This window comes from Ceratotherium simum, chromosome 9, assembly GCF_057802395.1.
Source record: "Ceratotherium simum simum isolate JZ-2026a chromosome 9, ASM5780239v1, whole genome shotgun sequence".
Lineage (NCBI taxonomy): Eukaryota > Metazoa > Chordata > Mammalia > Perissodactyla > Rhinocerotidae > Ceratotherium > Ceratotherium simum.
In genome coordinates, this window is record NC_141908.1 from 74,350,337 (window position 1) to 74,377,539 (window position 27,203).

Below are 27,203 nucleotides of genomic sequence, written 5' to 3' on the forward strand. Positions count from 1 at the left end.
GATTCAGTGGGTCTAGGGTGAAGCCTGAAAATCTACATTTTTGACAAATTCCCTGTTGATGGTCTTGCTGCCGGTCCAGGCACCACGCTTTGGGAACCATTGAAGTAGTGAGAAGAGTGTAGACTTGAGATCAGATATATCTGGGTTCCAATCCCATTTATTATCTGCGAAGCTTTAGTGTAGTTACTTAATAACCCTTAGCTTTTTTCTCTTCTTTCTCTATTTTCTGTTTTTATAGAGTCAAATAAATTTATACATACGTAGTATGTATATTATGTTTGGGAAGTGCAAGATCAGCTAAACTAGTTAATTATGGAGTACAGATGGAAGCTGAGAAGGAGAAGGCAGAAATGGGAGTAAGAGAGGAGGCTGAGAAGCCGGTAAGAGGGAGGGTGAGTGGTCAGCAAAGTAATAACTATGTGCTGGAATAACCAGCTCCTAGTAAAACAACATAATCTGAATCCAACTCAAGAATACAGAGTGCATCTGTTAATAGTCAAGCTAACTTAACTTTGTGAGAAGGGAAAGGTCACTTGGCTGTATGGGTTTGATAGCATTGATTAATCTTAATGTTTTGTCTGATAGCCTTACTGTCGAGATTCTGTTAAGTTCAGATACTGAAGAGAAGAAAATAATGTTGAAATGGAGAAACCAATCATCTCAGAGCTGTTTCTCATGTCAGTTGAGGTTAAAATCATTGCTACCCGCTCTCCTTATGCACAACTGATGACATATTTGTAAATTTAGTTGAGTTCTAAGAAAGAAATAGTCGTCACATTCAGGGTTCAAACACCACTATTTAAACATGGATATTTTGTTCCATGGCGTCTCATGGAAGTCAAACATTTAAGAAGTATTTCTTTTTCTCCATGATAGGAATAAAAGCCAATTTGAATGTAAAAATCCAATGTTCATGTAGAAGCCATATGTTATATGGAGATGGTGTTCTCATGGAATTAAAATCCTGGAGGAGCTGTTAAGAGAAATGGCCCAGGAGTCGGATGCCTGGGTTCAAATCTTGCTTCTACCTCTTAGGCTGGGCCCTTAGCACAGTGCCTGTGCCATAGTAAATGCTCAATTAGCTAATAATAATAATCATAGCATGCAGTTATGGAATTCCTACAAGCTGTTTTTTTGTGTGTGGGGGGGAGACTAGCCCTGAGCTAACATCTGTTGCCAATCCTCCTCTTTTTTGCTGAGGAAGATTGGCCCTGGGCCAACATCCGTGCCCATCTTCCTCTACTTTACGTGGAACGCTGCCACAGCATGGCTTGATAAGTGGTGCGTAGGTCCACCCAGGATCAAAACCTGCGAACCCTGGGCCACGGAAGCAGAGCGCACGCACTCAACCGCTATGCCACCGGCCGGCTCCCTACAAGCTTTTTTTATTCAATAAATATTTGTCGAGTGCCTACAGAGTGCCAGGCATGGTCCTAGGTACTGGGGACATCTACTCTTAGGGAGCTCTGGGGGATAACCGATAAACTTGTGAATGAGAAAGTTGCTGTAATAATATTAAGTGCTATAGATGGAGCAATGGGCAAAACAGAAACAAAGTCCTTATCTTTGTGAACTTCCATTTCATTACCTTATATTTAAATTTGTTCATATTATTCCAGCTCATATAGCTTAGATTTCTGCCTCGAATTTTCTGATTTAACCATTACACTGAATTCCTTAATTCAATGATTTAACAGAGGTTAGTTTGCCACTTAAAAAAAATTATTCATTTCTGTCCTCTCTTAGGCATTAATAGATTTTGTCCATATTACCAGTGCAAATAACAGTGAACTTTCTGTTTTTACTCTCTACTTGATGTGGCTGTAATTTAAGACTTAGCCACAATTAAAATAATTATAGCTATAATTCTAAAATTTATGTTCATTTTATAATTTCTTAGGAATTCCTTTATTTATAATTCAGTAATTTTCATTTTGTTGAGGACAGATTAGTCTATGAAATCTAGGAAACTATTGATTCCTACTAACCTCATCATTTTTATAGTCTTATGTTTGAAATTTTGAGTGAAATTTGTTTCCTGAGCCAAAAGGAGAGTGCTATTTTAGTTTTGCCAAAATATGCCCAAGTTGTATTAATTATTAAGCATGACTTATTTGTGACTGTACTTCCTTCTATAAGGTTGTAACTAATTTAAAGCAAAGACTGAATGAAAGTCTTTATGTTTTGCAGACGAGAGAGAACCCATTTGTCCTCAGGCATATGAATTGTTGGAAAAATAATTGCAGGGGACCGTTTGGAATAGGGAAGATTATGGAGGCCGATTTCCTTCTGGCCTAGGGACCAACACCAGTTTCTCTATGACAAAAAGAAGACACTGTAACATTATTTCTGCTCGAAAGTCTACCCACCTGGAGGATTTTTAGCATGGTCAGTACATACTTTAGATGGATAGATTTGCCTGTGCATGTGAATGTTGAAAACTAACAGAGCCCCACGGAAGCCCCAAAATCAAAGCGCACAAGCAGCATAGAGGTAGCAAGAAAACACCACACTAGAAACTTTAAAGCTTAATGTAGATATGAAAAAAATATGACAGAGAGTAATTTAGGGTTGCAAGGATAATTGGAATGACTCAGCGTGTAAGTGAGATCCAAAAGCAGTATCATAAAAGATACATAATAATAAGTACTGCCCTAGGAGCCTTGAGGCCATCTTTTCACTACACTTAGCACTGGTCTGACCATTAATGATTTGTCCAGGTAAGCAAAATGCTTGTTCAGATAGAAACTGCACAGATAATTAAAGCTGCAGAAAATAGGATTCATAAGGAAAACGAAAGGCATTAAGATTTTTAAATGCAAAATAAAAGACTGAGGGGCAGCAAAGATTTCTTCTTCAAGAATGCAGATGCCCACGCATACGTTGTGTAGACCTTGCACTGTAGAGAAGAGTGGAATGCTCTAAGGCATCTAAGATGAGAACAGAGAGAAGTGCTCTCCATTGTTTGAAGGAATGAGGAATAATTTTTAGGAAGTGAGACTAGTAGAGAGAAATTTTGCGTCTTCTCTGGATTGATTTAGATGTCACCTTGTGAGAAAACCTCTGCAGAAAACTTCTTTGGAAAACTTCTTTCTTTGGTTTAGAAAACTTCTTCAGTCCAGAGTTCCCTCCATCCAGGATTGGTAAGACTAATCACTTTTCTAATCCAAATGAGTAGGAAAGTCAGAAAGAGCTATTTCACATCTTGATAATCTAATTCTTACGGAATTCTCTCCAATAATTGCTTAATAAATGTCAATTCAATGAAATGACTGTTACATTTAGAATCTTGGTAAAAATTTTTTCCATATCGTTCAGAGTAATTTTTTTTAAACTTCCCTGAATATTGGTCTTGTCAATGACTCATTATTTTGTCACCCTATTAATGTGTGTTTCCTTTGTCATTCATAACAAGGTCGTATTCTTTGCCTTTATGGAAGGATGCTGACTGAGCACCTGTAAATGTTTGCTTTATTGGCATTGAGAGAGAAGAGAGAAAATGATTTGTTTCACTGACAATGAATTATTGCATCTGTTTGTGGCTGTTAAATAATTTAATAGAATTTATGGGGCCTGTTTTCCCTTGGTTAAACTGTGGGCAAATATCCGTCTCTGCCTCATCTTGGATACAAACTTGGAAGAAAGCCATCTTCTTAATTTGTCTTTTGCCAGTTTAGATGTTGATAAGATGCTAAGTGATCTTATATCCTTTTACATTTAAGTTGAATATGTCTTTAATTTAAATTTTAGACAAAGGAAAGATTGTTACACAGCAAAATTAAGAGGAAGGTACAGAGGTTTCTCATATACCACTTGCTCCTACGCATTCATAGCCTACCTCATTATCAACATCTCCCAACAGAGTGGTACATTTGTTACAATCTATGAACCTACATTGACATGTCATTATCACTTAAAGTCCGTGGTTTACATTAAGATTCACTCTTGGTCTTGTACATTCTGTGGAGTTGGACAAATGTATAGTGACATATATCCATCATTATAGTATCAAACAGAGTATTTTCACTACCCAAAAAATCCTCTGTGCTCCGTCTATTCATCCCTCCCCTCACCCAACCTCTGGCAACCACTGATCTTTTTACTGTCCCCATAGTTTTGCCTTTTCCAGAATGTCATATAGTTGGAATCATACAGTATGTAGCTTTTTCAGACTGACTTTTTTCACTCAATAATATGCATTTAAGGTTCCTCCATGTCTTTTCATGGCTTAATAGCTCACTTCCACTTAGTGCTGAAAAATGTTCCATTGTCTGGATGTATCACAGTTTATTTATCCATTCCCCTACTGAAGGACATCTTTGTTGCTTCCAAGTTTCAGCAGTTATGAATAAAGCTGCTATAAACATCTGTGTGCAGATTTTTGTGTGGATATATGTTTTCAACTCTTTTGGGTAAATACCAAAGAGTGCAATTGCTGGATCTATGGTAAGAGCATGTATAGCTTTGTAAGAAACCACCAGACTGTCTTCCAAAGTGGCTGTACCATTTTGCAATCATACCAGCAGTGAGTGAGAGTTCCTGTTACTCCACATTCTTACCAGCATTTGGTGTAGTCGGTGTTCTGGATTTTGGCCATTCTAATAGGTATCTCATTGTTTTAATTTGTATTTCCTTGATGACATATGATGTGGAGCATCTTCTTGTGTGCTTATTTTTCATCTATATATCTTCTTTGGTGAGATGTCTGTTAAGGTTTTTGGCCCATTTTTTTAGTGGGGTTGTTTGTTTCCTTGTAGTTGACTTTTAAGAGTTCCTTGTGTATTTTGGATAACAGTCCTATATCAGATGTGTCTTGCAAATATTTTCTCCCAGTCTGTGGCTTATCTTCTCATTCTCTTATATTACTTTTGCTTTTAATAACTTATTTGTTTTTATCATATAATAGTAGTAGTACTTGTATCAAATTGCTAATTATACTAAATATCAAAGGGTTAGGTATTATTATTGAAAATTGCAAGGAATTTGATTTGTTTAGTGGAAATCCTGAGGTTATTGATATCACCGTAAGTTAATGATACCCAGCCTTAAAATGGACCCACAACAATGCCTGACAATCATTTCTCTAGTAAGTTATTCTCCTACTTTCTCCAAGGATTAATATCACTCTGTATCAGTCAGGATGCCTTTGCTTGCAAGTGTCAACAATGCAACTTATATACTCATTCTTTCAATCAGAAAGGAGTGTTGGCTCAGAAACTGATGTCTGAGAGTCTCCAGCTTCATCCAGGGCAGCAAAAAGTCATCAAGATCTCTTTTTCTTTCCATCTTTTAACTCTGTGTTTCTCAGGTTTGCTTCCCAGATGTGATAAAGATGGCTGCCAGTAGTTCTAGACTTACATCCTACCGTGTTTGGAGCCCCAGAGGAAAGAGTGTGCTTCTTTCCCAGAGGCTTCTTCTTTCCCAATGGTTTCATCAAAAGTTCTTGGTTTGGGTTTCACTGGGTTGAAGCAATGACTAATGCAAGTTGACCAGACCTGAGCATGCCCACCCTAGGGTATAGGTTGGTGGTGGGAGTGATGGGGATGGAAAGGGGAGGGGAGACTAGTGTCAGCTCCATCTGAAGACCAGAGACTGAGGATGAGGAAAGGTGATTCCCTAAGGAACACTGTTAATGGGAATGTGAATGGTGGCTGAGTCAGCAAAAACAACCTAAGACTGTTTCCTCTCCACTCTTGTCAAAACTCTGATTTTTTTAATCTCCTTCTCTACCCTCAACAAATGATGTTGCCTTGTTCTTTAGAGATAAAATAGAAGCCACCAGATGGGAATTCCTCTCACCTACTTGTTTTTGCAGTTATCCTCTTTTTCTTCCTGTTACAATGGAGGAAGAATTTCTGTGATCAAAGCTATTCTCTCCACATGAGCCCTAGATCTCCTTTTCTCTCTTCTCAGTTATCCCCCACCTTTCTTTCTCCTTAGTACAATAGCAAAACAAATAACAAACCTCTTTGATTCATTTCCTTCTCAAGCCATTGTTTTGTCTCTCAACTCCCCTCCTCAGCAAAACTTTTGTAAAGTATTCTTTACACAATTATTCTTCAATCTACTACTTTCTACTCTCTATATCCACCACTCCACCTCTCCACTGATCTGCTCTTTCTAAGATCACCAATAGCATTCATACTACCAGATCTAGTGGACATCTTTCTTCCTCTCCCTAGACCTCTTACTAGTGTTCACCACAGATGACCACTCCCTCCTTGCAATGTTCTCTTCTCTTGGCTGTCATGACAACATACCCTTCTGGTTTCCTCCTACTGCTTTGGCTTTCATTATCCATCTCCTTTGTTAGCTTTTCTTTTAACTGATCTTAAAATGTGCTTTCCCAAAGGTCGTGCTAGCTACGTTTCTCTTTTTATTCTGCTTTCTTTCCCTAAGTTATCTCATCCAGTCCTGTGGCTTCAGCTACCACTAATAACCTGACAGTTCCTAACTCCCAAATTTATATCTTGAACCCAGACGTCTATTCTGAGATCTAGTCCGTTTTCTGCATCTTCGTTCTCAACACCTCCAGAACCACCTGCAAATCTGTTCTTTCTTTGTTTTTACAAATGGCTCCTTCAACCTCTCAGTTGCTCAAACCAGAGATCTGAGGGTCATTCGTGGTATTCCCTTCTCCCTCTCCCCATTGCCTCACTCCGGTTCCAGTAAGTCCTGAAATAAACCCGCTTCTCTCTTTTTCCACCCTAGTTCAGTATATTCTGATCTTTTCTGTAATCATCATCATCTAAGGGGAATTCCCCTTAATAGTTTTATATCCCCCAAATCCATTCTCCAACAGCTATATATATAAGTTCATATATATAGATGAACTTTCACTTCTCTGCCTTAAACCTGCATGGAATACACTCCAGATTTTTAAGAAATGGCTTTCACAGCCCCACCTGCTCTGGCTTCTGCCTGACCGTCCAGCTTCATTTCATTCTTTTCCTTCTCTTACTGTGCATTTGCTATACTGGCCTCCTGTTAGTGCAGTTATTTCAGGATCTTCCCATTTTGTGTGTTTTGCATAGAATATTCTTCCTACACTATTTGCCTGGCAATTTGCCTAGCTTAAAAGTTAGTTCCTCAAGGAACCAATAGGACCCCACCCTAGTCTAAATTAGCCCCTCTACCTAAAATACCCTGTATTTTGTTTCAGAACATTTCTTATATTTTTTAATTACATGTTTGATTATCCTTTAGCCTATCTTCCTCCTACAAGTGCTATTACAGTGCACCTGCTCTATGCCTAGCTCATTGCCTGGTACTCAGTTGGGGCTTCTTAAATGTCTCTTGAAAGAATTTCAAATATTCCAAAATTACGAGGAATTTTCCATACCATATCCTTTTTTTTGTGGCCCCTCTTTTTGAGGGGCATTTTTGCCAAGAAATGTAGCACCATTGGGAAGAGATAACTAGTGTAAACGACAATCCCTTTTATTCAACATTCAGTGGGAGAAAATAGCGATGGCTGTAAAACTTGCATTCCTTCCCATGGTGAAGGGTGAGGAAATACACTAGGAACTGGATGAGTATAGCAGTAAGTGCAGAGGTAGTATGAGCTTGTGGAAAGAGACCCAACCAGGAATGGGAACAGGTCGGTGTCGTGGCCAAGTCTACCACTGATCTATATGCTTCGGGCAAGTTCTTCAGTCTCCTTGTGGCGATCTCACGAGGAAACAAGTGTGGAAGCCCTTTGAAAAGTGTGAAACTTAGAAATGTGAGACGCTCTTACTCTCCTTATTTTGATTTTCATTTATGAACATAAAGTGATTTTACCTGGAGGTTGTTAAAAGAATAATGAAATTAGTCACTCTCATCAATAGGACTAGCTGTTACTTTTTCTCCATTTATACAAGTTACTATGAAGAAACCACCTAGGGAAGATAATATGAAAGTAAGTAAGTGTAATAAATTCATTGTGGATTTCCTTTTTAATTCTTTACAAGCTTTCCTCATAGCAATGCTAATTTAATTTAAATATGTTGGAGTGTCAAGTCTCTTTTTCTAAGAGATTAACTAGAGATTAGTCTCTAAGCTATTTGTAAATTACTATGCCTTTTTCATTGTAAAGTGGGGAAATGCTGTTTCAGGAAAATGATTACAGATTATAAATGGTTTCATTAAGTACTTTGTTTTCCTGTCATTCTACCAGTTCAATAGTAAGAAATGATTTTAATGTTTTTTTTTTTAACTGAGCATTTAAATGAGATCTAAGAGATGAAACATTGTTTTGAAACAAGTTTAATTTAATTGACCTGGCATGGCTTGGAATCCTTGCTGTCCATGATCCTTTTATGATTCAGTACTAGTGAAGAATCTGTAATGTGAATATTTTTCTTTTATTTCTTCACCATAGGATTCACACTCCCTGGGATAGAATATCTTATCCTTTTCAGAGAACGTTAGTAGACATATGAGAAATTTATCCTCTCAGGGATTGTGCCAGTCAGTTTCATCAACAAAGGAGATTGAGAGCCGTTTAGTAAAGCTAATAACTTTATATAACAAAAAACACCCCCCACACAACTCAAATTGTGTTTTAAATATCTTCATGTTCAGACAAATTGATAGGCTAGAGATCAGTATGTGTTAATTTATAGTCCTGTAAAAGGCTGTGATGTTCATCCCATTTTTAAAACTGCTAAGATGATCAAGCCTAACTATTTCAAATTTCACAGGGTTTTGTAAACTTCTCTTAGTGCCAAGAAAGCAAGCCACCTGGCAGTTTTTTAAAACAGTGAGCCAAGATTTAAGAATATGCACCAGAATTGACTGCTAATATTTCAACTGAATTTGATGCAGATTTACATGGGATATGAGAGCATTTTTATTTTAGTTACCATTTCTTATTATTTCTTATGATTATATTCTCATGTTACAGATTATATTCTCATGAGGCACCCATCCTGGTGGTAATTGAGCAGATTTAGTGTGTTTTAATATATTGACAATCATTATTTTTCCTGAAAGTGTAAAAATGGTTCAGAAAAATATTATTCTTTTAAGTAGCGTTCAAGGTAAAATATTGGGTTCATTGGTTGGATTTCCTAAGATTCACAAGTTAAATGTAGAGAGTTAAGTGCAGTTGGTAGAAGAGTGTTTTAAGTGGCCAGGAGGGACAGAAATTACTTGGTGAGTTGAGTTGAGTTGGGTTTAGACAGGGAACCTCTATTAAAGAAGAGACTCTATAGCTATAATTAAAGAAATAAAGGAATGTGGGTTAGGAGACAATGAAAGACACTTTTTTGCACTATAATATGTTTTCTGAACACTTAGGAGTGTGTTAAGAAGGACAGAATGCACAGGCAAGTTTGGAATCACATATCTAGATGTGAAAATAGAGGGATAGGCCAAGGCTACCTAATGAAGAACTTTTAAGGCTACACTTTGTATTGGATGAAAATAGTAGAAATTTTTACAATTAGGGGTTGTGTGCTCTGAAAGATTATAGTTCTTTTAACCTGTATGGAATTCTTGCTGAGTTCAATTTCTTTGAAATATATTTAAGTCCTAATTTAATACAACAGATTTGAATCTCATTATCAGTGGAGTGCATTTAATTGAAACCAAATTGATTTAAGCAACTAGTCAGGAAATCTCAGTTTAATCTCCTTTTCTTCCTCTGGGAACATTCATCTACTTATATCTACTCTCAAAGCTTAGAGGTAGCAGAAGTTTGATTTAAGAGGAGACATACATTTTCATTTAAATTAATTGTTTAAGTACTTATGAGATTAATTTTATAGGTACATTATAAAATTGAATTGTGCGTTGGACATTCTTTTCACCAAGGCTAATTAAAGTTGATAGTTCTCAAGTGTAAGATTCTACAATAATTTTCAAATTGAAGGTTTATCATGATATTTAAGGGATATTTTGCCATGCTATACTACGGATGCATTGACGATTCCCTAATACCAAGAACAATAAATATTTAAAATATTGTATTTACCTAAAACAACAGCACTGTAATTATTTTAATAAAAATAAACCCATGCACTTTGAAGTTTTATCCATTTTAGTTATGCCTCAAGTAAGTCTTAAAGAGATAGATATCATTAATTATCTCTACAGATAATCTCTGCATCTTTCTGATAATTAATGAGGTAATTATTGGACTAGTGCTATGGAAATATCTTTAATAAGTTTTCTCATAATATATGCTAATATATGCTAATTTTAAATAATTTGAGCAGGACAGTGAAAACTCATTCCATAATTTTGTTCCTTTTTCCATAGAGATAACCACCATTACCAATTGGAATATATCTTTCCAGTCTTGTCAAATATAAATAATGAGATCTCATACCATATGTACCCTTCTATATTACCTACTTTTTTTAAGTACACAGACACACACACCCACACACACACATTATCCATTTTAAAATTTGTAGATCTATGTCATCCATTATAAGGGCTGCATAGAATTCCAGTGCATGAATGTATCTTAATTTATTTTGCCAATCTTTACTGGGGATGGGTTTTTAATTTATTCATTTATTTCTATTTTTTTTAATATCATTGACAGAGTGGCATTGAATTGCCTTGTATATATATCTTTGCCCATTTGTTCAAATATTTCCTTAAAATAAGTTTTCAAAAATGATATTACTAGATCAAAGTAGATGCATCTTTAACATTTTGAAGCATATTAACATAGGCTCTTCCAGAAAAGTTGTACCAGTTTATATTCAACATAACATTGGATGAAAATTCCATTTCCCCATAACCTGACATTTTTAAACCTTTATAATCTGATATGCAAAAATAATAATTTTATTTGTGTATATGTATATATACATGTAATTATTTGTGTTTGAGCATCTTTTTATATAATTTTGAAGCAGTTGTATAATTTTGTGAATTTGTCTTTTCCAAAATTAGTTTGTGAATGCTTTTTATAAATTAAGGAACACATAGCAAATATTTTTCAGTTTGAGTTGTTTAAAAAAATTTGGATGTAGTTTTAAGTTTTTATGTGGTCAAATTTATCAGTCTTTTCCTTTATGGTTTCTGGCCTTGATATATTTGTTAAGAAGAGATCTTCCCCACCCTAAAATTATACAAATATATATTTGCATTTTTTTCTGGTACTTCCATGTTTTATTTAATCTTTAATCCATCTAAAATTATTTTTTGGTCTGGCATGAAGCAGAAATCTAGTTATATTTTTCTGTTCAAATGGATAGTGAATTTTTCAACACTAATAATTGAATAATACATTGTTTCCTTTGTTACTTGAAATGCTACTTCCACCCCTACCCCTTGAAACAATCCCATGGGGCTTTTCATTACGGTTTTATTGTATTTGTCTACTAATTAGTGAAGAACTTAAATTTTGCCAATATTATCTTTTCCAGTAAGTAATTTTTTCTGTTTGCATTTATTTGATCCTTCCTTTTTTGACTTTAAATGAAATGAAATTCTGTGTATAGTTTTTGCATGTATCTTGTTAAATTTTTTTCTTGGCTTGTTTATAATATCTGTCATTAATTTGAATGAGATTGCCCTCACTCCCACCCACCCCTGCAATTACATTTAAAAGCAGGTTGGTGTATAAGACAGCTATTAATTTTTCTATATTTATATTTTATTTTGCCACCATCACTTTTATGCTAATAATTTTTCAGTTGATCTTTTGGAATTTTCTAGGTAAACAATTATATTCTCTGCAAGTAGTAATGATCTCTCACCTTCTTTACATTATTTTATACTTAATTTCTTAACCTTGCCATATTGCTTTGGCTTAGATGTCTAAAATTATGTTCAAATTATTTATTTGAACCTATTTATTTATTGAATTACATTGATGGATTGCCTAATGTTGTTCCATTCTTACATTCCTGGAATAAACCTGAATTTTTGAAGAATTTATTGTTCTTTTAATACACTGCCATATTTTACTTATATTATAAATAAGATGGATCTATAATTCACTGTTTTGGTATTTTATGCTGTTCGAAGTGCTTTTAGCATGCTTTTTTTCGTTTGATCCTTGAATCACACAGCCCTGTGAATTAGGCCAGGAATTAGTATAGTCTTTTGCAAATAAAATCAGTAGGCATAGAACTTTTTCCTTGGCACAAAGTCATGCAAGAAAGTGGTGATGGTGAAAGTAAAATCCATTAGTTTCCAATCCAGTGCTTTGGGGAGAAGGAATTTAATTATTTCATCAGTTTCTGTTGGTAAGGTTTTTATGGACTTGGAGTTTTATTATCTCAAATAAAAATTGTCCTTACATAGTTTCCTTTTACATTTTTCTAAATTAAGACAATAGATTTGTTTCCACTTTGATCGTGGATATCAATGGGGGAGGGAGGGCGTTCACCCTAACGGAGTCTCTGGGCTGAGAATGTGCGTTCTCTGAGGTCTGCCATCTGTTTGTTGCCCATGGACAGATGCTGATGTCCAGTTAATCAGAGATAATACAATAAGGATTAAAGTGTTAGATGGTTCTAAGCCATTCCGGAAGTTATGAAACCTTTAATCAGATTCATCTTGATGTTCAAGTCAAGTTGGCTATTTGAGCCAAAGCTTTTATATGTCTATGGTAACTAGTCTTGAAGGGCATATTCTATTATCACTATAAGAGAAAAAAATATTAAGGATGTATTTGCACATTGCATTGGATCAAGAGAATTCACCTTCCATTTTGTATGTGATTCAGGGATCTACCTTATAGAAAGCTCAGAGATTGCCCTTAGGGATTTATTACAGAAGAAATATTCAGTTGGGAAGTTTAAAATAATTTAAATGTAAGTTTTAGAATCTATAAAGATTTAATACAAATCAAGAAATGGTCCCTTTGTTAATATATACATCCATTTATTAAATGGTAGACTAGACTTCTCAAAGTCTAGAGAAAAATGAATTTACACTATAAATGAATTGTTTCTTAAGTTTGAATAGAATTATGCTTTTATAAAATCGACACTTAATCTCCACGTCCCAAGTCACACACATTTACAAAATGTTTTTAAAAAATAAATTCATTGTTTTTAAATCTCCTGTAAAATTTTTTTTCTTAATGAGAGACCTGCATGTGTCTATTCCAATATAGTACAATAGCACTGATTCCATCTCTAAGAAATACCATTAATAGTTATATGTTTTATGTGTACCCTAATTGGAATTTATAAATGATCTATATAATCTGAAATCTTGTCCTTACCAAATATTGCGCAGAAAACTATGAATTCCTGGAAGTTGACCATTTTTCAAAGTCTATTTTGTTAATAGAACTTTATGCTCTGAAGCAAGGCTGACTATATCTCTCGTTTCCATTTAAGCTAATATAACTCTAAATGATTTTTTTAAATTGAGATGTAATTGACATATAACATTGTTTTTGTTTTAGGTGTACAACATAATGATTTATATATGTATATATTGGGAAATAATTACCAGAATAAGTTTAGTTAACATCCATCACCACACATAGTTATAATTTTTTTCTTGTGATGAGAACTTTTACGATCTACTCTTCTAGCAACTTTCAAATTCTAAATGATTTTCTTATTTTTATAAATCACATCTGTTTCTGAAACTCAGCTCCAATAACACCTTATGATAACAAATGGTAGCCCTCACATAGTATTGAAATATACTGGGTATTTCCTTTTCAGTTTTAAATATGCTTTAGTCAAATTTAGATGACTGGAGAATATGTTTAAATTCCAAAGTGACTAAAATCAATGTAATTGGTATATTGGGTTCTCATATTTGAGGGTAAATATTAGCATTAGAAATTGAAAAGTCACAACAGAGAAACTATTCTGTGAACTGGCTATTTAGTACACAAAGGACAATGGGAAATTTTGTCAGGAACATTTGTGAAATGAACTCCATTTAATAATGTTCCATCAAATAAAGTAGTGTAAGTAAATGTGCAACATTATTTAGAATGAAAGAAACAAAATTTGATTTTATTTATAATAAAATTTTTATTTATTATAAATAAAATAAGATTTGAAGGCCCAACTAATTATTTATCAATTTCTGATGGATGCTCTAATTAATACCTATGAAATAATTAGGGCATTACATTTAATCTCTACACTAATACGCTGAAAGAAATGCATTAGATGTAGGTATTAAAAGTATACATTTACATATTCTTCATTATAGATTTTCTTTTTAAAGGGACCATAACATGCTGCTTTCCATAAAGAGCCCCTCTGATTAATCCTCACACCAGAAACAACAAAGTTGGCACTGGCATAAGTTCAGCCAGGATTCCTGAGCCTTGCTGTGCAGGGAGTCTCATGAGGAAGGACCGAATCATATCTCAGTCTCCAGGCCCACTTGGCTCTTGGCACCTCTGCTGAGAGTTGCACCGGCTACTGATGAATTTTAAATGCAGTGTTTTTGAGTGTGAGGTGGACATCTGTCTTAGAGGAACAGGATTGATAGCAGCATGTCATTCCTCAGAGGCCATGGAGTAGCTGTCGGATGACCGTTATTGGTGTCTACCTGATTTTGTTCATATTGGCGCTGCTAAGGCACGGCGCTGCTAAGGCACAGCGCTGTAGCATATCCTCCTGTGACTTGTAATAAACAAAACCACGCTTTGCAGCAGTAGGGTTAGTTGAAAAAGGTCATGTTTTTGACTAGAAAAATGGGAGTGTTAATGTTCCTTGTAACTGTATACAAAGTAGATCGTGTAGGATGCAAGAGGAGATTACTAAGATTTAAGTGCCATACCCATGAAAGCAGTTGACACATAAAGGAGCATCTATGCTTGTGAACTTGAGGGGAAATCAGAGTTGAGAACAGAAACCTCATCAGTCAGTGAGTTTTCACAATGAACAATTGCATGTTTGTGCCCTAATGCTGTGGGGAAAACAGAAATGGCAGGAATCAATGGAACAATAGAAAGAATTGGGTGTCTGGAGATACAGGCTTCCAAAGCCATTATCTACCTGGATTCCTCTGTGGCCAGGTCTCCTGACTTATATGGACTTAATTTCCTCATTAAAAAAGAAAAAAAAATCCCAAACAGGTGAAACAGTCTTTGATTCTACCTGTTAGCATTGATCTACAATGAAAGGTCAGTGATTTTCATTAGGTTTTAATGATTTTGCTTCTTGAATGAATTACAGAGATGAAGGAATATAGAAAAAGATTCAAGGAGAGGTAATTCTTCACCTCTACTCCACTGCTGTTGAATAAATGTCATATAGTAGGTTTGTTTCAGATGTTGAATAAATAACATTTTAAATATATAAATCAAGATATGGTGTTCTTTAAATTGTGACTCAGAAAAGATATTTTGGTCTCGTTTACTGTTATTCCTACCATTCCTTTGAGTCAGTTTCTACCCAGTTTTTATTAAAAATTTCAAACCAAAGCCTTTTTAGTCTGTGACAAACATTATGGTCTAGGGGAGGATAAAGAAACCTGATCTCAAAAATGAAAATGATAGAACGTGACTTCTTAATCCTGGTTTTGCTTTCCCGTTATCTTAGGAGACATTGTAAAATTATTAATCTATTGAAGATCTAGTACCATTTGGGTTAATAATGTGCTTTCCAGTCTGATGTTTAGCAGTTACTATGAGAGCATGGCAACAGGACCTTGGTGTGACTAAACTGACTGATGCCATCTTCTGGGTCCCTGCAGCAAACTCTTACAAATTACACTGTTAGTGGCATGGTCTTTCTAGCACATCTAGGAATAATGGAGTCCCAGGTAGAGCTGTGTAATTTAAGATTTTTTTCCATGATGTAAAATTATAGTGAGGATCCATGTGGAAGTATTTTTGTTTTCTTGTTAAATGACAATGCTTTTATTTATTTATTTTTTATTTATTTATTTTTTATTTATTTTTTTTCCCCCAAAGCCCCAGTAGATAGTTGTATGTCATAGCTGCACATCCTTCCAGTTGCTATATGTGGGATGCAGCCTCAGCATGGCAGGAGAAGTGGTGCGTCAGTGCGCGCCCGGGATCCAAACCCCGGGCCACCAGCAGCGGAGCGCGTGCACTTAACCGCTAAGCCACAGGGCCGGCCCTGACAATGTTTTTAAAATTATTTTTCCTAAGCCCATCTTGATAGATTTTGAAAATTTCAATGCTTAGTTTGTTTCTTGTCTGGTTTTAAGTATCTCAATAAGGGCCCTAGTCTTAAAGATATAACTTAACTATACATAATTGCTGTAGTACTTCTTTTTAATGTTGCCTCATCAGCTCTTGTGCCCCTTTGTGGTCTTGGTTCTCAAACATCCTTAAAGTTTTTTAAAGCTGTTATTATTTATTTAGAAGCATTCATTATATGCTATACTCTAATTATTAAATGTGATGATTTTTGTCATTATTCTGTTTACTGATTTCATCGGTTATAAAAACCTATACATTAAAAGAGTGATAGAGAGAAAGTATTTATTCTAGGCACCATTGGTGTTGGGATTAATGATGCTTTAAAGAACAAATCACTAGGACAGTGCCTTGCGCATGGTAGGTGCTCAGTCAGTCTTTGTATAAGCAAATGCTGTATTTTGAAATAATACCTGGGCATGCATAGTAAGAGTCATACTTGCAGAAAAACTCTAAGTAGATAGAAGTCATGCCACAGAAGAGCTTGAAATCATCACTTTTATTTAGAGGCATTTCTTAATGAGTTCTAATGAGTGAATGATTGCAGTGAAATATGGCAAACTGGAACCTTGCTCTGTTCTACACAACAAATCAATGGTACTAAGAACCCACCCTGACATGGACTCATTCTATTATCTCTCCGCATCTTTGCCTGTAGAACATCGGTTTTTTTTGCTTTCAAGTAAGGAGAATCATTTCAGAGAAGATGTCATTCAAGAGAATGTCTAGAGGCTTGCTGGCTTCCTATAATTCAATTGGTTTCCTTTCCCCACCGCAGCGTGTACATATTGGAGTAGGTTTCCTAAAGGAGATGGCTTTAGTGCATGTTAGTAAATGGATCACCTTTTATAAATGAAATATAACATTAAATACAGCCATAAAACTTAATTTGGTGAGAGATATGTGAATGCATACACTTAGCATTGCTGTTAATTAATTCTGTTGAATTATAAGATGGTGTAGAGAATGAATGCTTCCCTTATGGATAACAAAATAGCTCTTCAGCTTCTTACCAATGAGACTTAGGGAGCCACCAAGGAGAGCCTGTGGTTCGCAGAGCTGGGGTCAGGCTTCAGCCTCTTCTCAGCAGTGAATATCAGGGCCTCCACCTCCACCATACCACAGAGTGACGTTAGGGGGGGTCACATGGTGTTAGTCAGACGTAAGTTATGTCACCTGTTTGTGGCTTTGCATTAAGTAATTTGAGTTTACTGTGAATTTTACTTTACTTTGGGAATTTTAATGTGGAATGAATACTGTAATTCTATAGTTACCTGAAAGGTGAAGGCAACAGATGTAGTGAAGACACACCTCCCCCACCTCCTTGAGTTTTGTGTGAAGAGTTAGGCCTTGTGTGTGGAGATGGGTTTTCTCTAGACTGCCTAACTGCCCAACCTGGGTGTATTTTTGGGCATAGGCCCATTGGACAGGCTACATTAGATAAATGTATACGTTACATATATTTAATGTATACACCAGATCTGAATTCCATTCCTTGAGGTATTACCAATCCAAGTCAATAAAGCCAGCATTTTGGAAGATAGTCTTCTCCTGGATTTTCACTCTCGGCCTCTGCCTGTTGTTCCAGCCTTATTTGGGGCCACTCTACCCCTCACTTATGATACTATAGTCATCCTGGCCTTCTTTCCCGCCAAAGGACCCTTGTACCTGATCTTCTCCTTTCTTGAACCCTTTGCTCTCTTTTCAGGCTGCAGCTTGATAGGGGCTCTTGCCCCTATCCTCACCAGCCTGAAGGCAACATAAGGCATTCTCTCATCAAGATTACTAGTAAACATCTTAGCAGCTGAATGCAATAAGCCATTTTAACCTCTTATTTTCCAGCGCTCGCTCCTTCAAGTCTGTGCCTTGGCTTCTGTGAGAGCTCATGCTCCTGGTTCTCTTATCTCTCAACCTTTTCTTTTAGGTCTTCTTTGCACAGCCTCTTCACCTAGATGGCCCATGATCATCTAAAATCCACCGTGGCCCAAAGTAAACTTAGTTCCCCTTCAACTTCATCTCTCCTGGTATTCCATATCTCAGCGATGTTTCTACTCACATGTCATTCAAACCAGAAACCTAGGAGTCATCCTAGACTCAGTCAGGAACTTCTGATTTTACCTCATATTTCTTGATACTTCCCACTTCTCTCCATGCCTTTTATTAGTAACCTACCTCAGGCCATCACCTTCTCTTTCCTTTAATGCTGCTGTGGTCACCTACTGTACCATCTTCAGTTTTGTCCATATCAAGTCCTTTTAGCGCACATCCAGAGTGAACTATCTGAGATAAAAATCAGACCTTATTAATTTCTTCAAAACTCTACACTGTGCTAGTCCCTAGCATGGAGTGGGTACCTATTATTGTTTGTTGAATGAATGAATGAAGAATGGAGACCAGAGGCCTATCAGTATCCACAATTGGGGCTCATTTGGATTCTAGACTGTATTATCCACAATCCTTTGAAGACTTCATGTATTAACCAAACCTTTTATTTCTGAGTTTTGCTTGGAAGTTCATAAAACCAGAATGAATATCATTAGTATGGTGTTATAGTTCATAGGTTGTCTATAAGAACAAGATAGGATCCATATGGTGAAAATAAGATTTATGTGCCTATATTTTTGTTTTTTTAGTTATTATCTATTAAATTTTTATGTGAAGACTTTCTTAAGAGAACTGTTCAAAAATAAGTGTTTTCCCCTCCCTTATACTAAAAGGAAAAAGTGACACTTTTAGTGTATCTGCATTTATGTAGCTGGATTTCTGCATTATGAAACAAAGATTCCTTCTAATTGCAGTTTGACAACTGGTATTTTGATTGCTATTCTTTAAAGTTTTGTAAATTTGTTCTGTTTTAACAAAGAATCATCTTATGTTCTAAGCATCTTAGTTTGCTTAAAAACAACTTGCCAAGAAAATGAAAAGAAGACGTGATGATATAATTAGATGTTTAAACATGTTTGTCAGGTCGGAGGTAGGGAAACGTAGATATGATGTTTCTTTTACTCTTAGATTTTTGTATGGTGGTTCAGTATACTCTTCTTTGTTGTAAAATATACATAACATAAAATTTACCATTTTAAACATTTTTAAGTGGCATTAGATACATTCACATTTTTATGCTGCTTTAGTATACTTTTTCTCATGAAATTATTATATTGAAATAATTCAATAGTTTTGTGATTGAAACCCAAAGCTGTGCTTGCAATTGAGCAAGCAGAGTTCTCTCTGGGGCTGATCAGTGTGTTCTGAAGAAAAATGGTTCTGTTTGTTGAGTTTTTGTTAAGGAACTTGCGGCATATCCAACCTTGTTGGGCTCAGAGAGCAAATGCCAATGGGAACTTATGGGAACAAGTTTATAAATTTGGCTTATTGGAACATTTTTTTCCAATTTTAGTTTAATAAAACATATTTAGGGAGCCATCAAGCTTTTACTGTTGTGTAGGAATCTCGTGTAATCATGATTGGTATCCTATTCCTAGTAGTAGATAAGTGACAATGTTGTAGAAAATAATGAAAAATTAAAAAAAACTAAAACAACATTTGGCCATTTCTCCCTAGTATTTTGAAATTATTTCTAAGATTAGAAATCAACCCTTACATCATGAGATTAGATGGAATCTTTATGATAGGAATATATTAGAAACAGTGCTCATTGACAAATTGATGTCTTATATTGTTTTAATAAAAGAGTAAAACATTTGTCTATTTTACTTTACTAGTTTATGAGACTCTTCTTGATTCTGATGATTAAATCCTTTATAAAAAGTACTAATTTAAGCAATATAAAGCAATTATTTTAAGAAGAGAGTAGATCCAAAATGTAAAGTATTATCTAGAAATGTTTAGAGACCGTATAAACACAATTCGGTTTATTTGTTTTTATTATTCAGCTTTGTTTAAATGTAATCACTTCTTGTGAAATGATAATTTGGAAACTTAAACACAGAATGTTAGGAAATAGAAAGGATTGAGCTCAATGCCTAATTCTTGGACCCACTAGAATATGAGACCAAGCTCTAATTTAGGGGACAGAGGCATCACAATGTGCTGTTCATCCTAATAAATTTAAACATTTTTTGGTAAGCTGCTCTAAGAGAAATTTTGGGCGGAATTGGAACTTTAGCCTTTTCCTTTCCTCCCAGAGTGAGGAAGTTTAGCTTTGAAATGAATGGAAAGTCCTCACTTTATAATAATCTCCTGGATGGACCTTATGGTCATTAGAGTCAGTTCAATCATCTAATGTGCTAGAAGCTGACAAGAGCACACCTGAGCTGATGACGAACTTGGTTTCTGTTGGAAAGCGCCCAAAGGACCTGTCTTCCCAGTCTACAGATAATTACAATGGATTTGCTCTAATTTCATCATCAAATATTTTTTGTATTTATCGACAAGGAAGATCTATAACCAACACTTCAACTATTTCCAGTTGGGGATATCCCCTGTCTGTTTACATGAACAGTCCCCCTTCCCTACCACCAATCTGCCAAGATCTTCTTGAGGGAAATAAAGATGTGGGGGTATAGGGCTCTGCAAAGAGGCCATGGTGGTGAAGAAGTTCAGAAGGAGATTTGGAGTCCTCCATTCTCCCTGTCCACTCTAACACATTTTCCGTCTCCCCTCCTCCCAACTCTTCAGAGCTAATGCATAGCATGATCATTGAAAGAACAGACCTAGAGAAATATCAGAGTCTGAAACTTTTCCAGTATATTTTGAATACAAATAATCTTGGCTCTATTCAACAGCAGACGAGCTAATTATTTGTTCACATGTGCTATGGCCAGTTTTTTGCTCATTTGGGGCCTTGTAATAACTTTAGGTTTTGTCCTTTGTGTGAGATAACAACCTAACATTGTATCTTTTCCACTGGTTCCAAGTTTTCAGGTGTTTTGGGATAAGTTTTAAAATCGTGTAGGAATTGCAGGTCAAAACAAGAAATACGCATTATGTGGGGCAGGTGGATTCTTTTGTAGGCTAGATATAAAACATTTCTCTCTTGAAGGCTTAACTTACTTGGAGAGAAAGTCTTGAATTAAGGAGATATCACCAGAAAGAAGAGAGGCTTATGAGAGAAAGCTATTCTGACAGCAGTAGTTTTGTTCTCATAAACGAACAGTGGCTCAAGTCGAGAGCGGTGCATTAGGCTGTGGAGGTTGGTACAGGGGCTATATACATGCGTTTAGAGGAACAGTAATTTCCCATTTAAGGTTTGTTAGGAACTATTAGAGGTTTTATAACTCTGTTGACAATAATCCTTTTTGGAACATGATCTGCTTATATAAAAATAATTTTTAATATGAAAGATCTCATTAGCTTGAAAGGCTAGTCAAATGGTAGCTTTAAAATCTGACTCACAGTCTAATTTACCATCAGAATTCAGTTTCCCTCTTTATTTTTCTTGGTAGATTAATGCCATCTCACTAGTGCCATTAGGTGCCTGCCTTGTTGGTGTGGAAAATACACATAAACACCTGATATTTCTGAGCATGTGGGTTGTGACAAATTTAAATATGTTCTAATAGTTCATCTGCGTGTAAACAGCTGAAGATTTATAGCTGTTTTTTTTAACTTATGGAAGAGGAAATTGACCACGATGGGATAATTAAAAATAACAACTCTCTGGAAAAGCAGGAGCTGAGTTTTTAAATGCCAGGGCACCAAGAGACAATGTTCTCTAACCTAAATTGGGTAATTTATATCTTTGTCACTTGAAGATCAGATATATATTTGAGTTGATGCATCATCCCACCCACATCCCATAACTAAAGCAAATTTTGTTTCCTTTTCACAGGCAGGGTTTTAGTCAATTGAATAATAAATCATCCTGCCATTTCCTGAATCATAGGACAGCAAGGTTCTTACAGGCAAGACTACAATTAAATGAGGCCTTAGAGGAGAGAGTCTACCCTGTGTTAAAAGAATGCCAGTGAAGGAGACAGCCCAGACTACTTTGGCTAGAATTTTCAATGTTTAAAATAGTAATATCATGTGGCTGTTTTTAAACATTTTTAGTTTATCAGTGAAGATTTATTTTAAATGCTCAGAAGTCAGGAATGAATCAACTTCTTTCTGACCCCCAATATCCTGGTCAGTGCCTGCTGATGGTCCTGCAGTGACCAAGTGTATGGTCCTCTCCCTTCAAAAAGAATAAGCTTGTAAGCACTTACAGTTTACAAAGAATATTCATGTGCATTTTCTGTTTTGAGTCTCATGATAACACTCTATTATACATAAGGGTTATTAAATCCTATTTAAAAGCAGAAATTAAGATTCAGAGAGGCTAAGTGACTTGCCCAAGGTCATGTATCTAGTGAGTGGGATAATCACAACTCGAGGCTAGTTATTTTTGTCCTAAGGACAATGCCTTTTGCACACTGCACTTTGCTGCCTCCTTGACATGCTTATCAAATAGGGCACTATAAACATGCATTAAGATGCTTTGGGGAAATTTGTTCCTGGGGGAATTGTCTGAATTGATGATGTGGTTGGGACCATTATTAATTTGAGTCTATGATCTGAACAGGAATGTATAAAGAAATATCCAGTTTTAAGTGGCATTGGTCAGATGTTCAGTGTAAATGAATTGTAGACTCAGTGGACAGTCCAGGACTAGATGAAATCCATCATCTCATAATCATGACTATTCAGGGGGGGACCTGTAATTTAGGAAAGACAATAGGTGAGAAGGCCTAGAGGCACCCAAGAAGGAAACAGATGTAAGAAATGATTGACCTGCTAAAGAAACACTAGCCCAAACGGATGACGTTCCATGCCCTGTTGTCAGTGTTGAGCAGGGAAAGGTGAAGTGGGCTGAGGAGACCGGGGTTCTGTGAGACTGAGATCCAAGGACACTTACCGAAATGGGAAAAGGCAAGGTGCAAGTGTCCCCTGGGAAATCTTATGGCAAAAGGCTTTGAAATTTTGTTTACGTTGGAAGAACCTTGAAAGTTAGTGGAGCCATTCATATTTCTCTTTGGTTCTAAGCTGTGGCTGCCAATAGCATTATACTGAAATGCAGGTGTGAATGCTCATAATCTTCATTTAAATTATTTACCTCAGTCTGAAAAATTTGCTCGAGTGAGAGTCATTTGTCTATTGGTAGCTCTCAGTCTGACTTTCAAGACACTTATATTCTTCAAAATAATTTGAGGAAAAAAAGTGATTTTTAGTTAAGCTATATTGTAAGCCCTTTGTGATGTAAAGTGTGTTAAGGCAAAAATCTTTTATTCGAACTAGTTTTAAGTATAAAACTTAAACTGTTGCAAAGTATAAATGAGGAAAACTTTTTAAAGAAATCCAGCTTAATTTCTTTCACAAATCTATAGGGACTTGCATTAGGCAGTTGAAATACGAACATGTAGGGTTCCTAGAACATCTATTTTAATGAATAAATAACAGTGATTTGCAGTTAACTTAATACTTGATTTTATGCCAAAGAACATACAGGCATTTGAAAAATAAGCTTTTTTCTGAACCTAATAATATCAATTTTCTCAGTGGTTTTTCTTTTCTGAAACAGTGAAAAGGTAAATTTTAGGCTAGTCTTCTGTCCAAATAATCATAATATCTGAATGGAATCTGAGGAGTTCCTAGGGTGTTACTGAATTTGTCTATTTTCTAAAGGAAATTGATTATTTTCAAATTATTTTACAGGATCCTTCAAACCAAAAATGTGGTGGAAGAAAGAAAACTGTGTCTTTCAGCAGCATGCCATCAGAAAAGAAAATTAGCAGCGCGAGCGACTGTATCAGCTTCATGCAAGCTGGCTGTGAACTGAAGAAAGTCCGGCCAAATTCTCGCATTTACAACCGTTTTTTTACCCTGGACACAGACCTCCAAGCTCTTCGCTGGGAACCTTCCAAGAAAGACCTTGAGAAAGCTAAGCTTGATATTTCTGCCATAAAAGAGATCAGACTGGGCAAGAACACAGAAACATTTAGAAACAATGGCCTTGCTGACCAGATTTGTGAGGACTGTGCCTTTTCCATACTCCACGGGGAAAACTACGAGTCTCTGGATCTGGTTGCCAATTCAGCAGACGTAGCAAATATCTGGGTGTCAGGGTTACGATACTTGGTTTCTCGGAGTAAGCAACCACTTGATTTTATAGAGGGCAACCAGAACACGCCAAGGTTCATGTGGTTGAAAACAGTGTTTGAAGCAGCAGATGTTGATGGGAATGGGATTATGCTAGAAGACACCTCCGTAGAGTTAATAAAACAACTCAACCCTACCCTGAAGGAATCCAAGATCAGGTTAAAGTTTAAAGAAATCCAGAAGAGCAAAGAAAAACTAACCACTCGAGTGACAGAAGAGGAATTTTGCGAAGCTTTTTGTGAACTTTGCACTAGACCGGAAGTGTATTTCTTACTTGTACAGATATCTAAAAACAAAGAATATTTGGATGCCAACGATCTGATGCTCTTTTTGGAAGCTGAGCAAGGAGTCACCCATATCACTGAGGATATGTGCTTAGACATTATTCGGAGATACGAACTTTCTGAAGAGGGACGTCAAAAAGGGTTTCTCGCGATTGATGGCTTTACCCAGTATTTGTTGTCACCAGAATGTGACGTTTTTGATCCTGAACAAAAAAATATTGCCCAAGATATGACCCAGCCGTTATCTCACTACTACATCAACGCCTCTCACAACACCTATCTCATAGAAGACCAGTTCAGGGGGCCGGCTGATATTAACGGGTATGTCAGAGCTCTGAAAATGGGCTGTCGAAGCATTGAACTTGATGTAAGTGACGGTTCAGACAATGAACCAATCCTATGTAATCGAAATAACATGACGACACACCTTTCCTTTCTAAGTGTCATAGAGGTGATAAATAAATTTGCCTTTGTTGCTTCTGAGTACCCACTCATTCTGTGCTTGGGGAATCACTGCTCCGTGCCACAGCAGAAGGTAATGGTCCAACAGATGAAAAAGATTTTTGGCAATAAACTCTATACTGAAGCACCTTTGCCATCAGAATCCTACCTCCCATCACCAGAAAAATTAAAAAGAATGATCATTGTGAAAGGAAAGAAATTGCCTTCTGATACAGATATTTTAGAAGGAGAAGTAACAGACGAAGATGAAGAAGCTGAAATGTCACGAAGGATGTCAGTAGATTACAATGGTGAGCAGAAACAAGTCTGGCTGTGTAGGGAGCTCTCTGATTTGGTATCTATCTGTCAATCTGTTCAGTACAGGGATTTTGAACTGTCTATGAAAAGCCAAAACTACTGGGAAATTTGTTCATTTAGTGAAACAGAGGCCAGCCGAATTGCAAATGAATACCCAGAGGATTTTGTAAATTATAATAAGAAGTTCTTATCAAGAATTTATCCAAGTGCCATGAGAATTGATTCTAGTAACTTGAATCCACAAGACTTTTGGAACTGTGGCTGTCAGATTGTGGCAATGAATTTTCAGACTCCAGGTCCAATGATGGACCTTCACACGGGCTGGTTTCTTCAAAATGGAGGTTGTGGTTATGTTCTGAGGCCATCTATCATGCGAGATGAAGTTTCTTACTTCAGCGCCAATACAAAGGGCATTGTACCTGGGGTGTCTCCTCTGGCTCTTCATATCAAGATCATCAGTGGTCAGAATTTTCCAAAGCCCAAGGGAGCTTGTGCCAAAGGGGATGTCATAGATCCCTATGTTTGTATAGAGATACATGGAATTCCGGCAGATTGTTCTGAACAAAGAACTAAAACTGTACAACAAAACAGTGATAATCCTATTTTTGATGAAACTTTTGAGTTTCAAGTAAACCTACCTGAGCTGGCCATGATCCGCTTTGTCGTTCTGGATGATGACTACATTGGGGATGAGTTTATAGGGCAATACACAATACCATTTGAATGTTTGCAGCCTGGATATCGGCATGTCCCCCTGCGTTCCTTTGTGGGTGACATCATGGAGCACGTAACCCTTTTTGTCCACATAGCAATAACTAATCGAAGTGGAGGAGGAAAGGCACAGAAGCGCAGCCTTTCAGTGAGAATGGGGAAGAAAGTTCGGGAATACACCATGCTCAGGAATATCGGTCTTAAAACCATAGATGACATCTTTAAAATAGCAGTTCATCCCTTGCGAGAAGCCATAGATATGAGAGAAAATATGCAGGTAGGAAAAATTCCATATTCTCCTCCCCTGCCCCTACTTCTTCCTCCCCTCTCTTACTGGTGAACATTGTGTTTTATTAATAAATCTGATTCCTCAAAAAATTATCAGAAAGATTGTGTAAACCCATGAACCACTGAACTGAGTTCAGTATTGCCTGTGATCAAGCAAATATGTTTTACGTTTCTAATTGTGAATACTGTGTTACATTTGGCTTGAGCTAAGTAAGCCAGTTAATGGAGTATCAACGTAGCAAAATGCTGTATACCCATTAAACGTCCCTAGTACATAACCAAATTGATATATGTAATGTGTATAAAATAATGTGAAAAGAATACAATATCAAATATTATGTGTGTGTAATATATAAAATATTAAATATACAAACATGCATACTGATTACGAGTATATGTGTAAAATATTTGCAGATGTGAACATGAAATGGAATTTCAAGTTGTACGAAACAAATGTAACATCTGTTAGGTTACTTTTTAGTTGTTTAAGTGTACAACAACAGTAATAATAAGTTACTCCCCGCAAGAGCAAACAAAACTAAACAAATAAAGTTTAGCACTTGAACTTGCTGAAAACTATTTTTTCTTAAAAATGTGGTTTAATTGAAAGATTGTGGATTCTGGATTTAACTCTATCCCCATGTGATCTTGAGCAAATTATTTCAGGTCATAGTCAAACTCTGATCATTAGTTTTCTCCACATAAGGTAAGAAAAATAGTAATACTTACCTCACAGGATTATAATGAGAAATAAGGAAGAGTTTATGTAGATTGCTCAGCCTTGGCATGTAGAAATTCAATGTTAGTTTCCTTCCCTTCATTAATGCTTGTAATCAGAGATGGCTACAAACTTTTTTCTTCAATATTATTTAATATACTTATTCTAGGCTCAATGTCACTGAGAAGCAGTCAACAACAAATCCTAAGTTTCTGCAATGTGCAAGGAGGTCTTGGCTGGCAGA

The 27,203-nt window shown here is 36.1% G+C and overlaps 1 protein-coding gene across 3 annotated transcripts in view; it reads left to right on the forward strand.

The window, feature by feature from the left end:
• The window catches only part of PLCL1 (phospholipase C like 1 (inactive)), a 326,580-nt gene that overhangs the window by 234,294 nt on the left and 65,083 nt on the right, over positions 1–27,203 (forward strand). For all 3 annotated transcript variants that reach the window (XM_087435551.1, XM_087435550.1, XM_004426769.3), the window contains exon 2: positions 23,756–26,230. In XM_087435551.1, coding sequence (XP_087291677.1) covers positions 23,810–26,230 — 2,421 coding nt within the window. In that variant the 5' untranslated portion in view covers positions 23,756–23,809. The remainder of the gene's footprint in view (positions 1–23,755; positions 26,231–27,203) is intronic.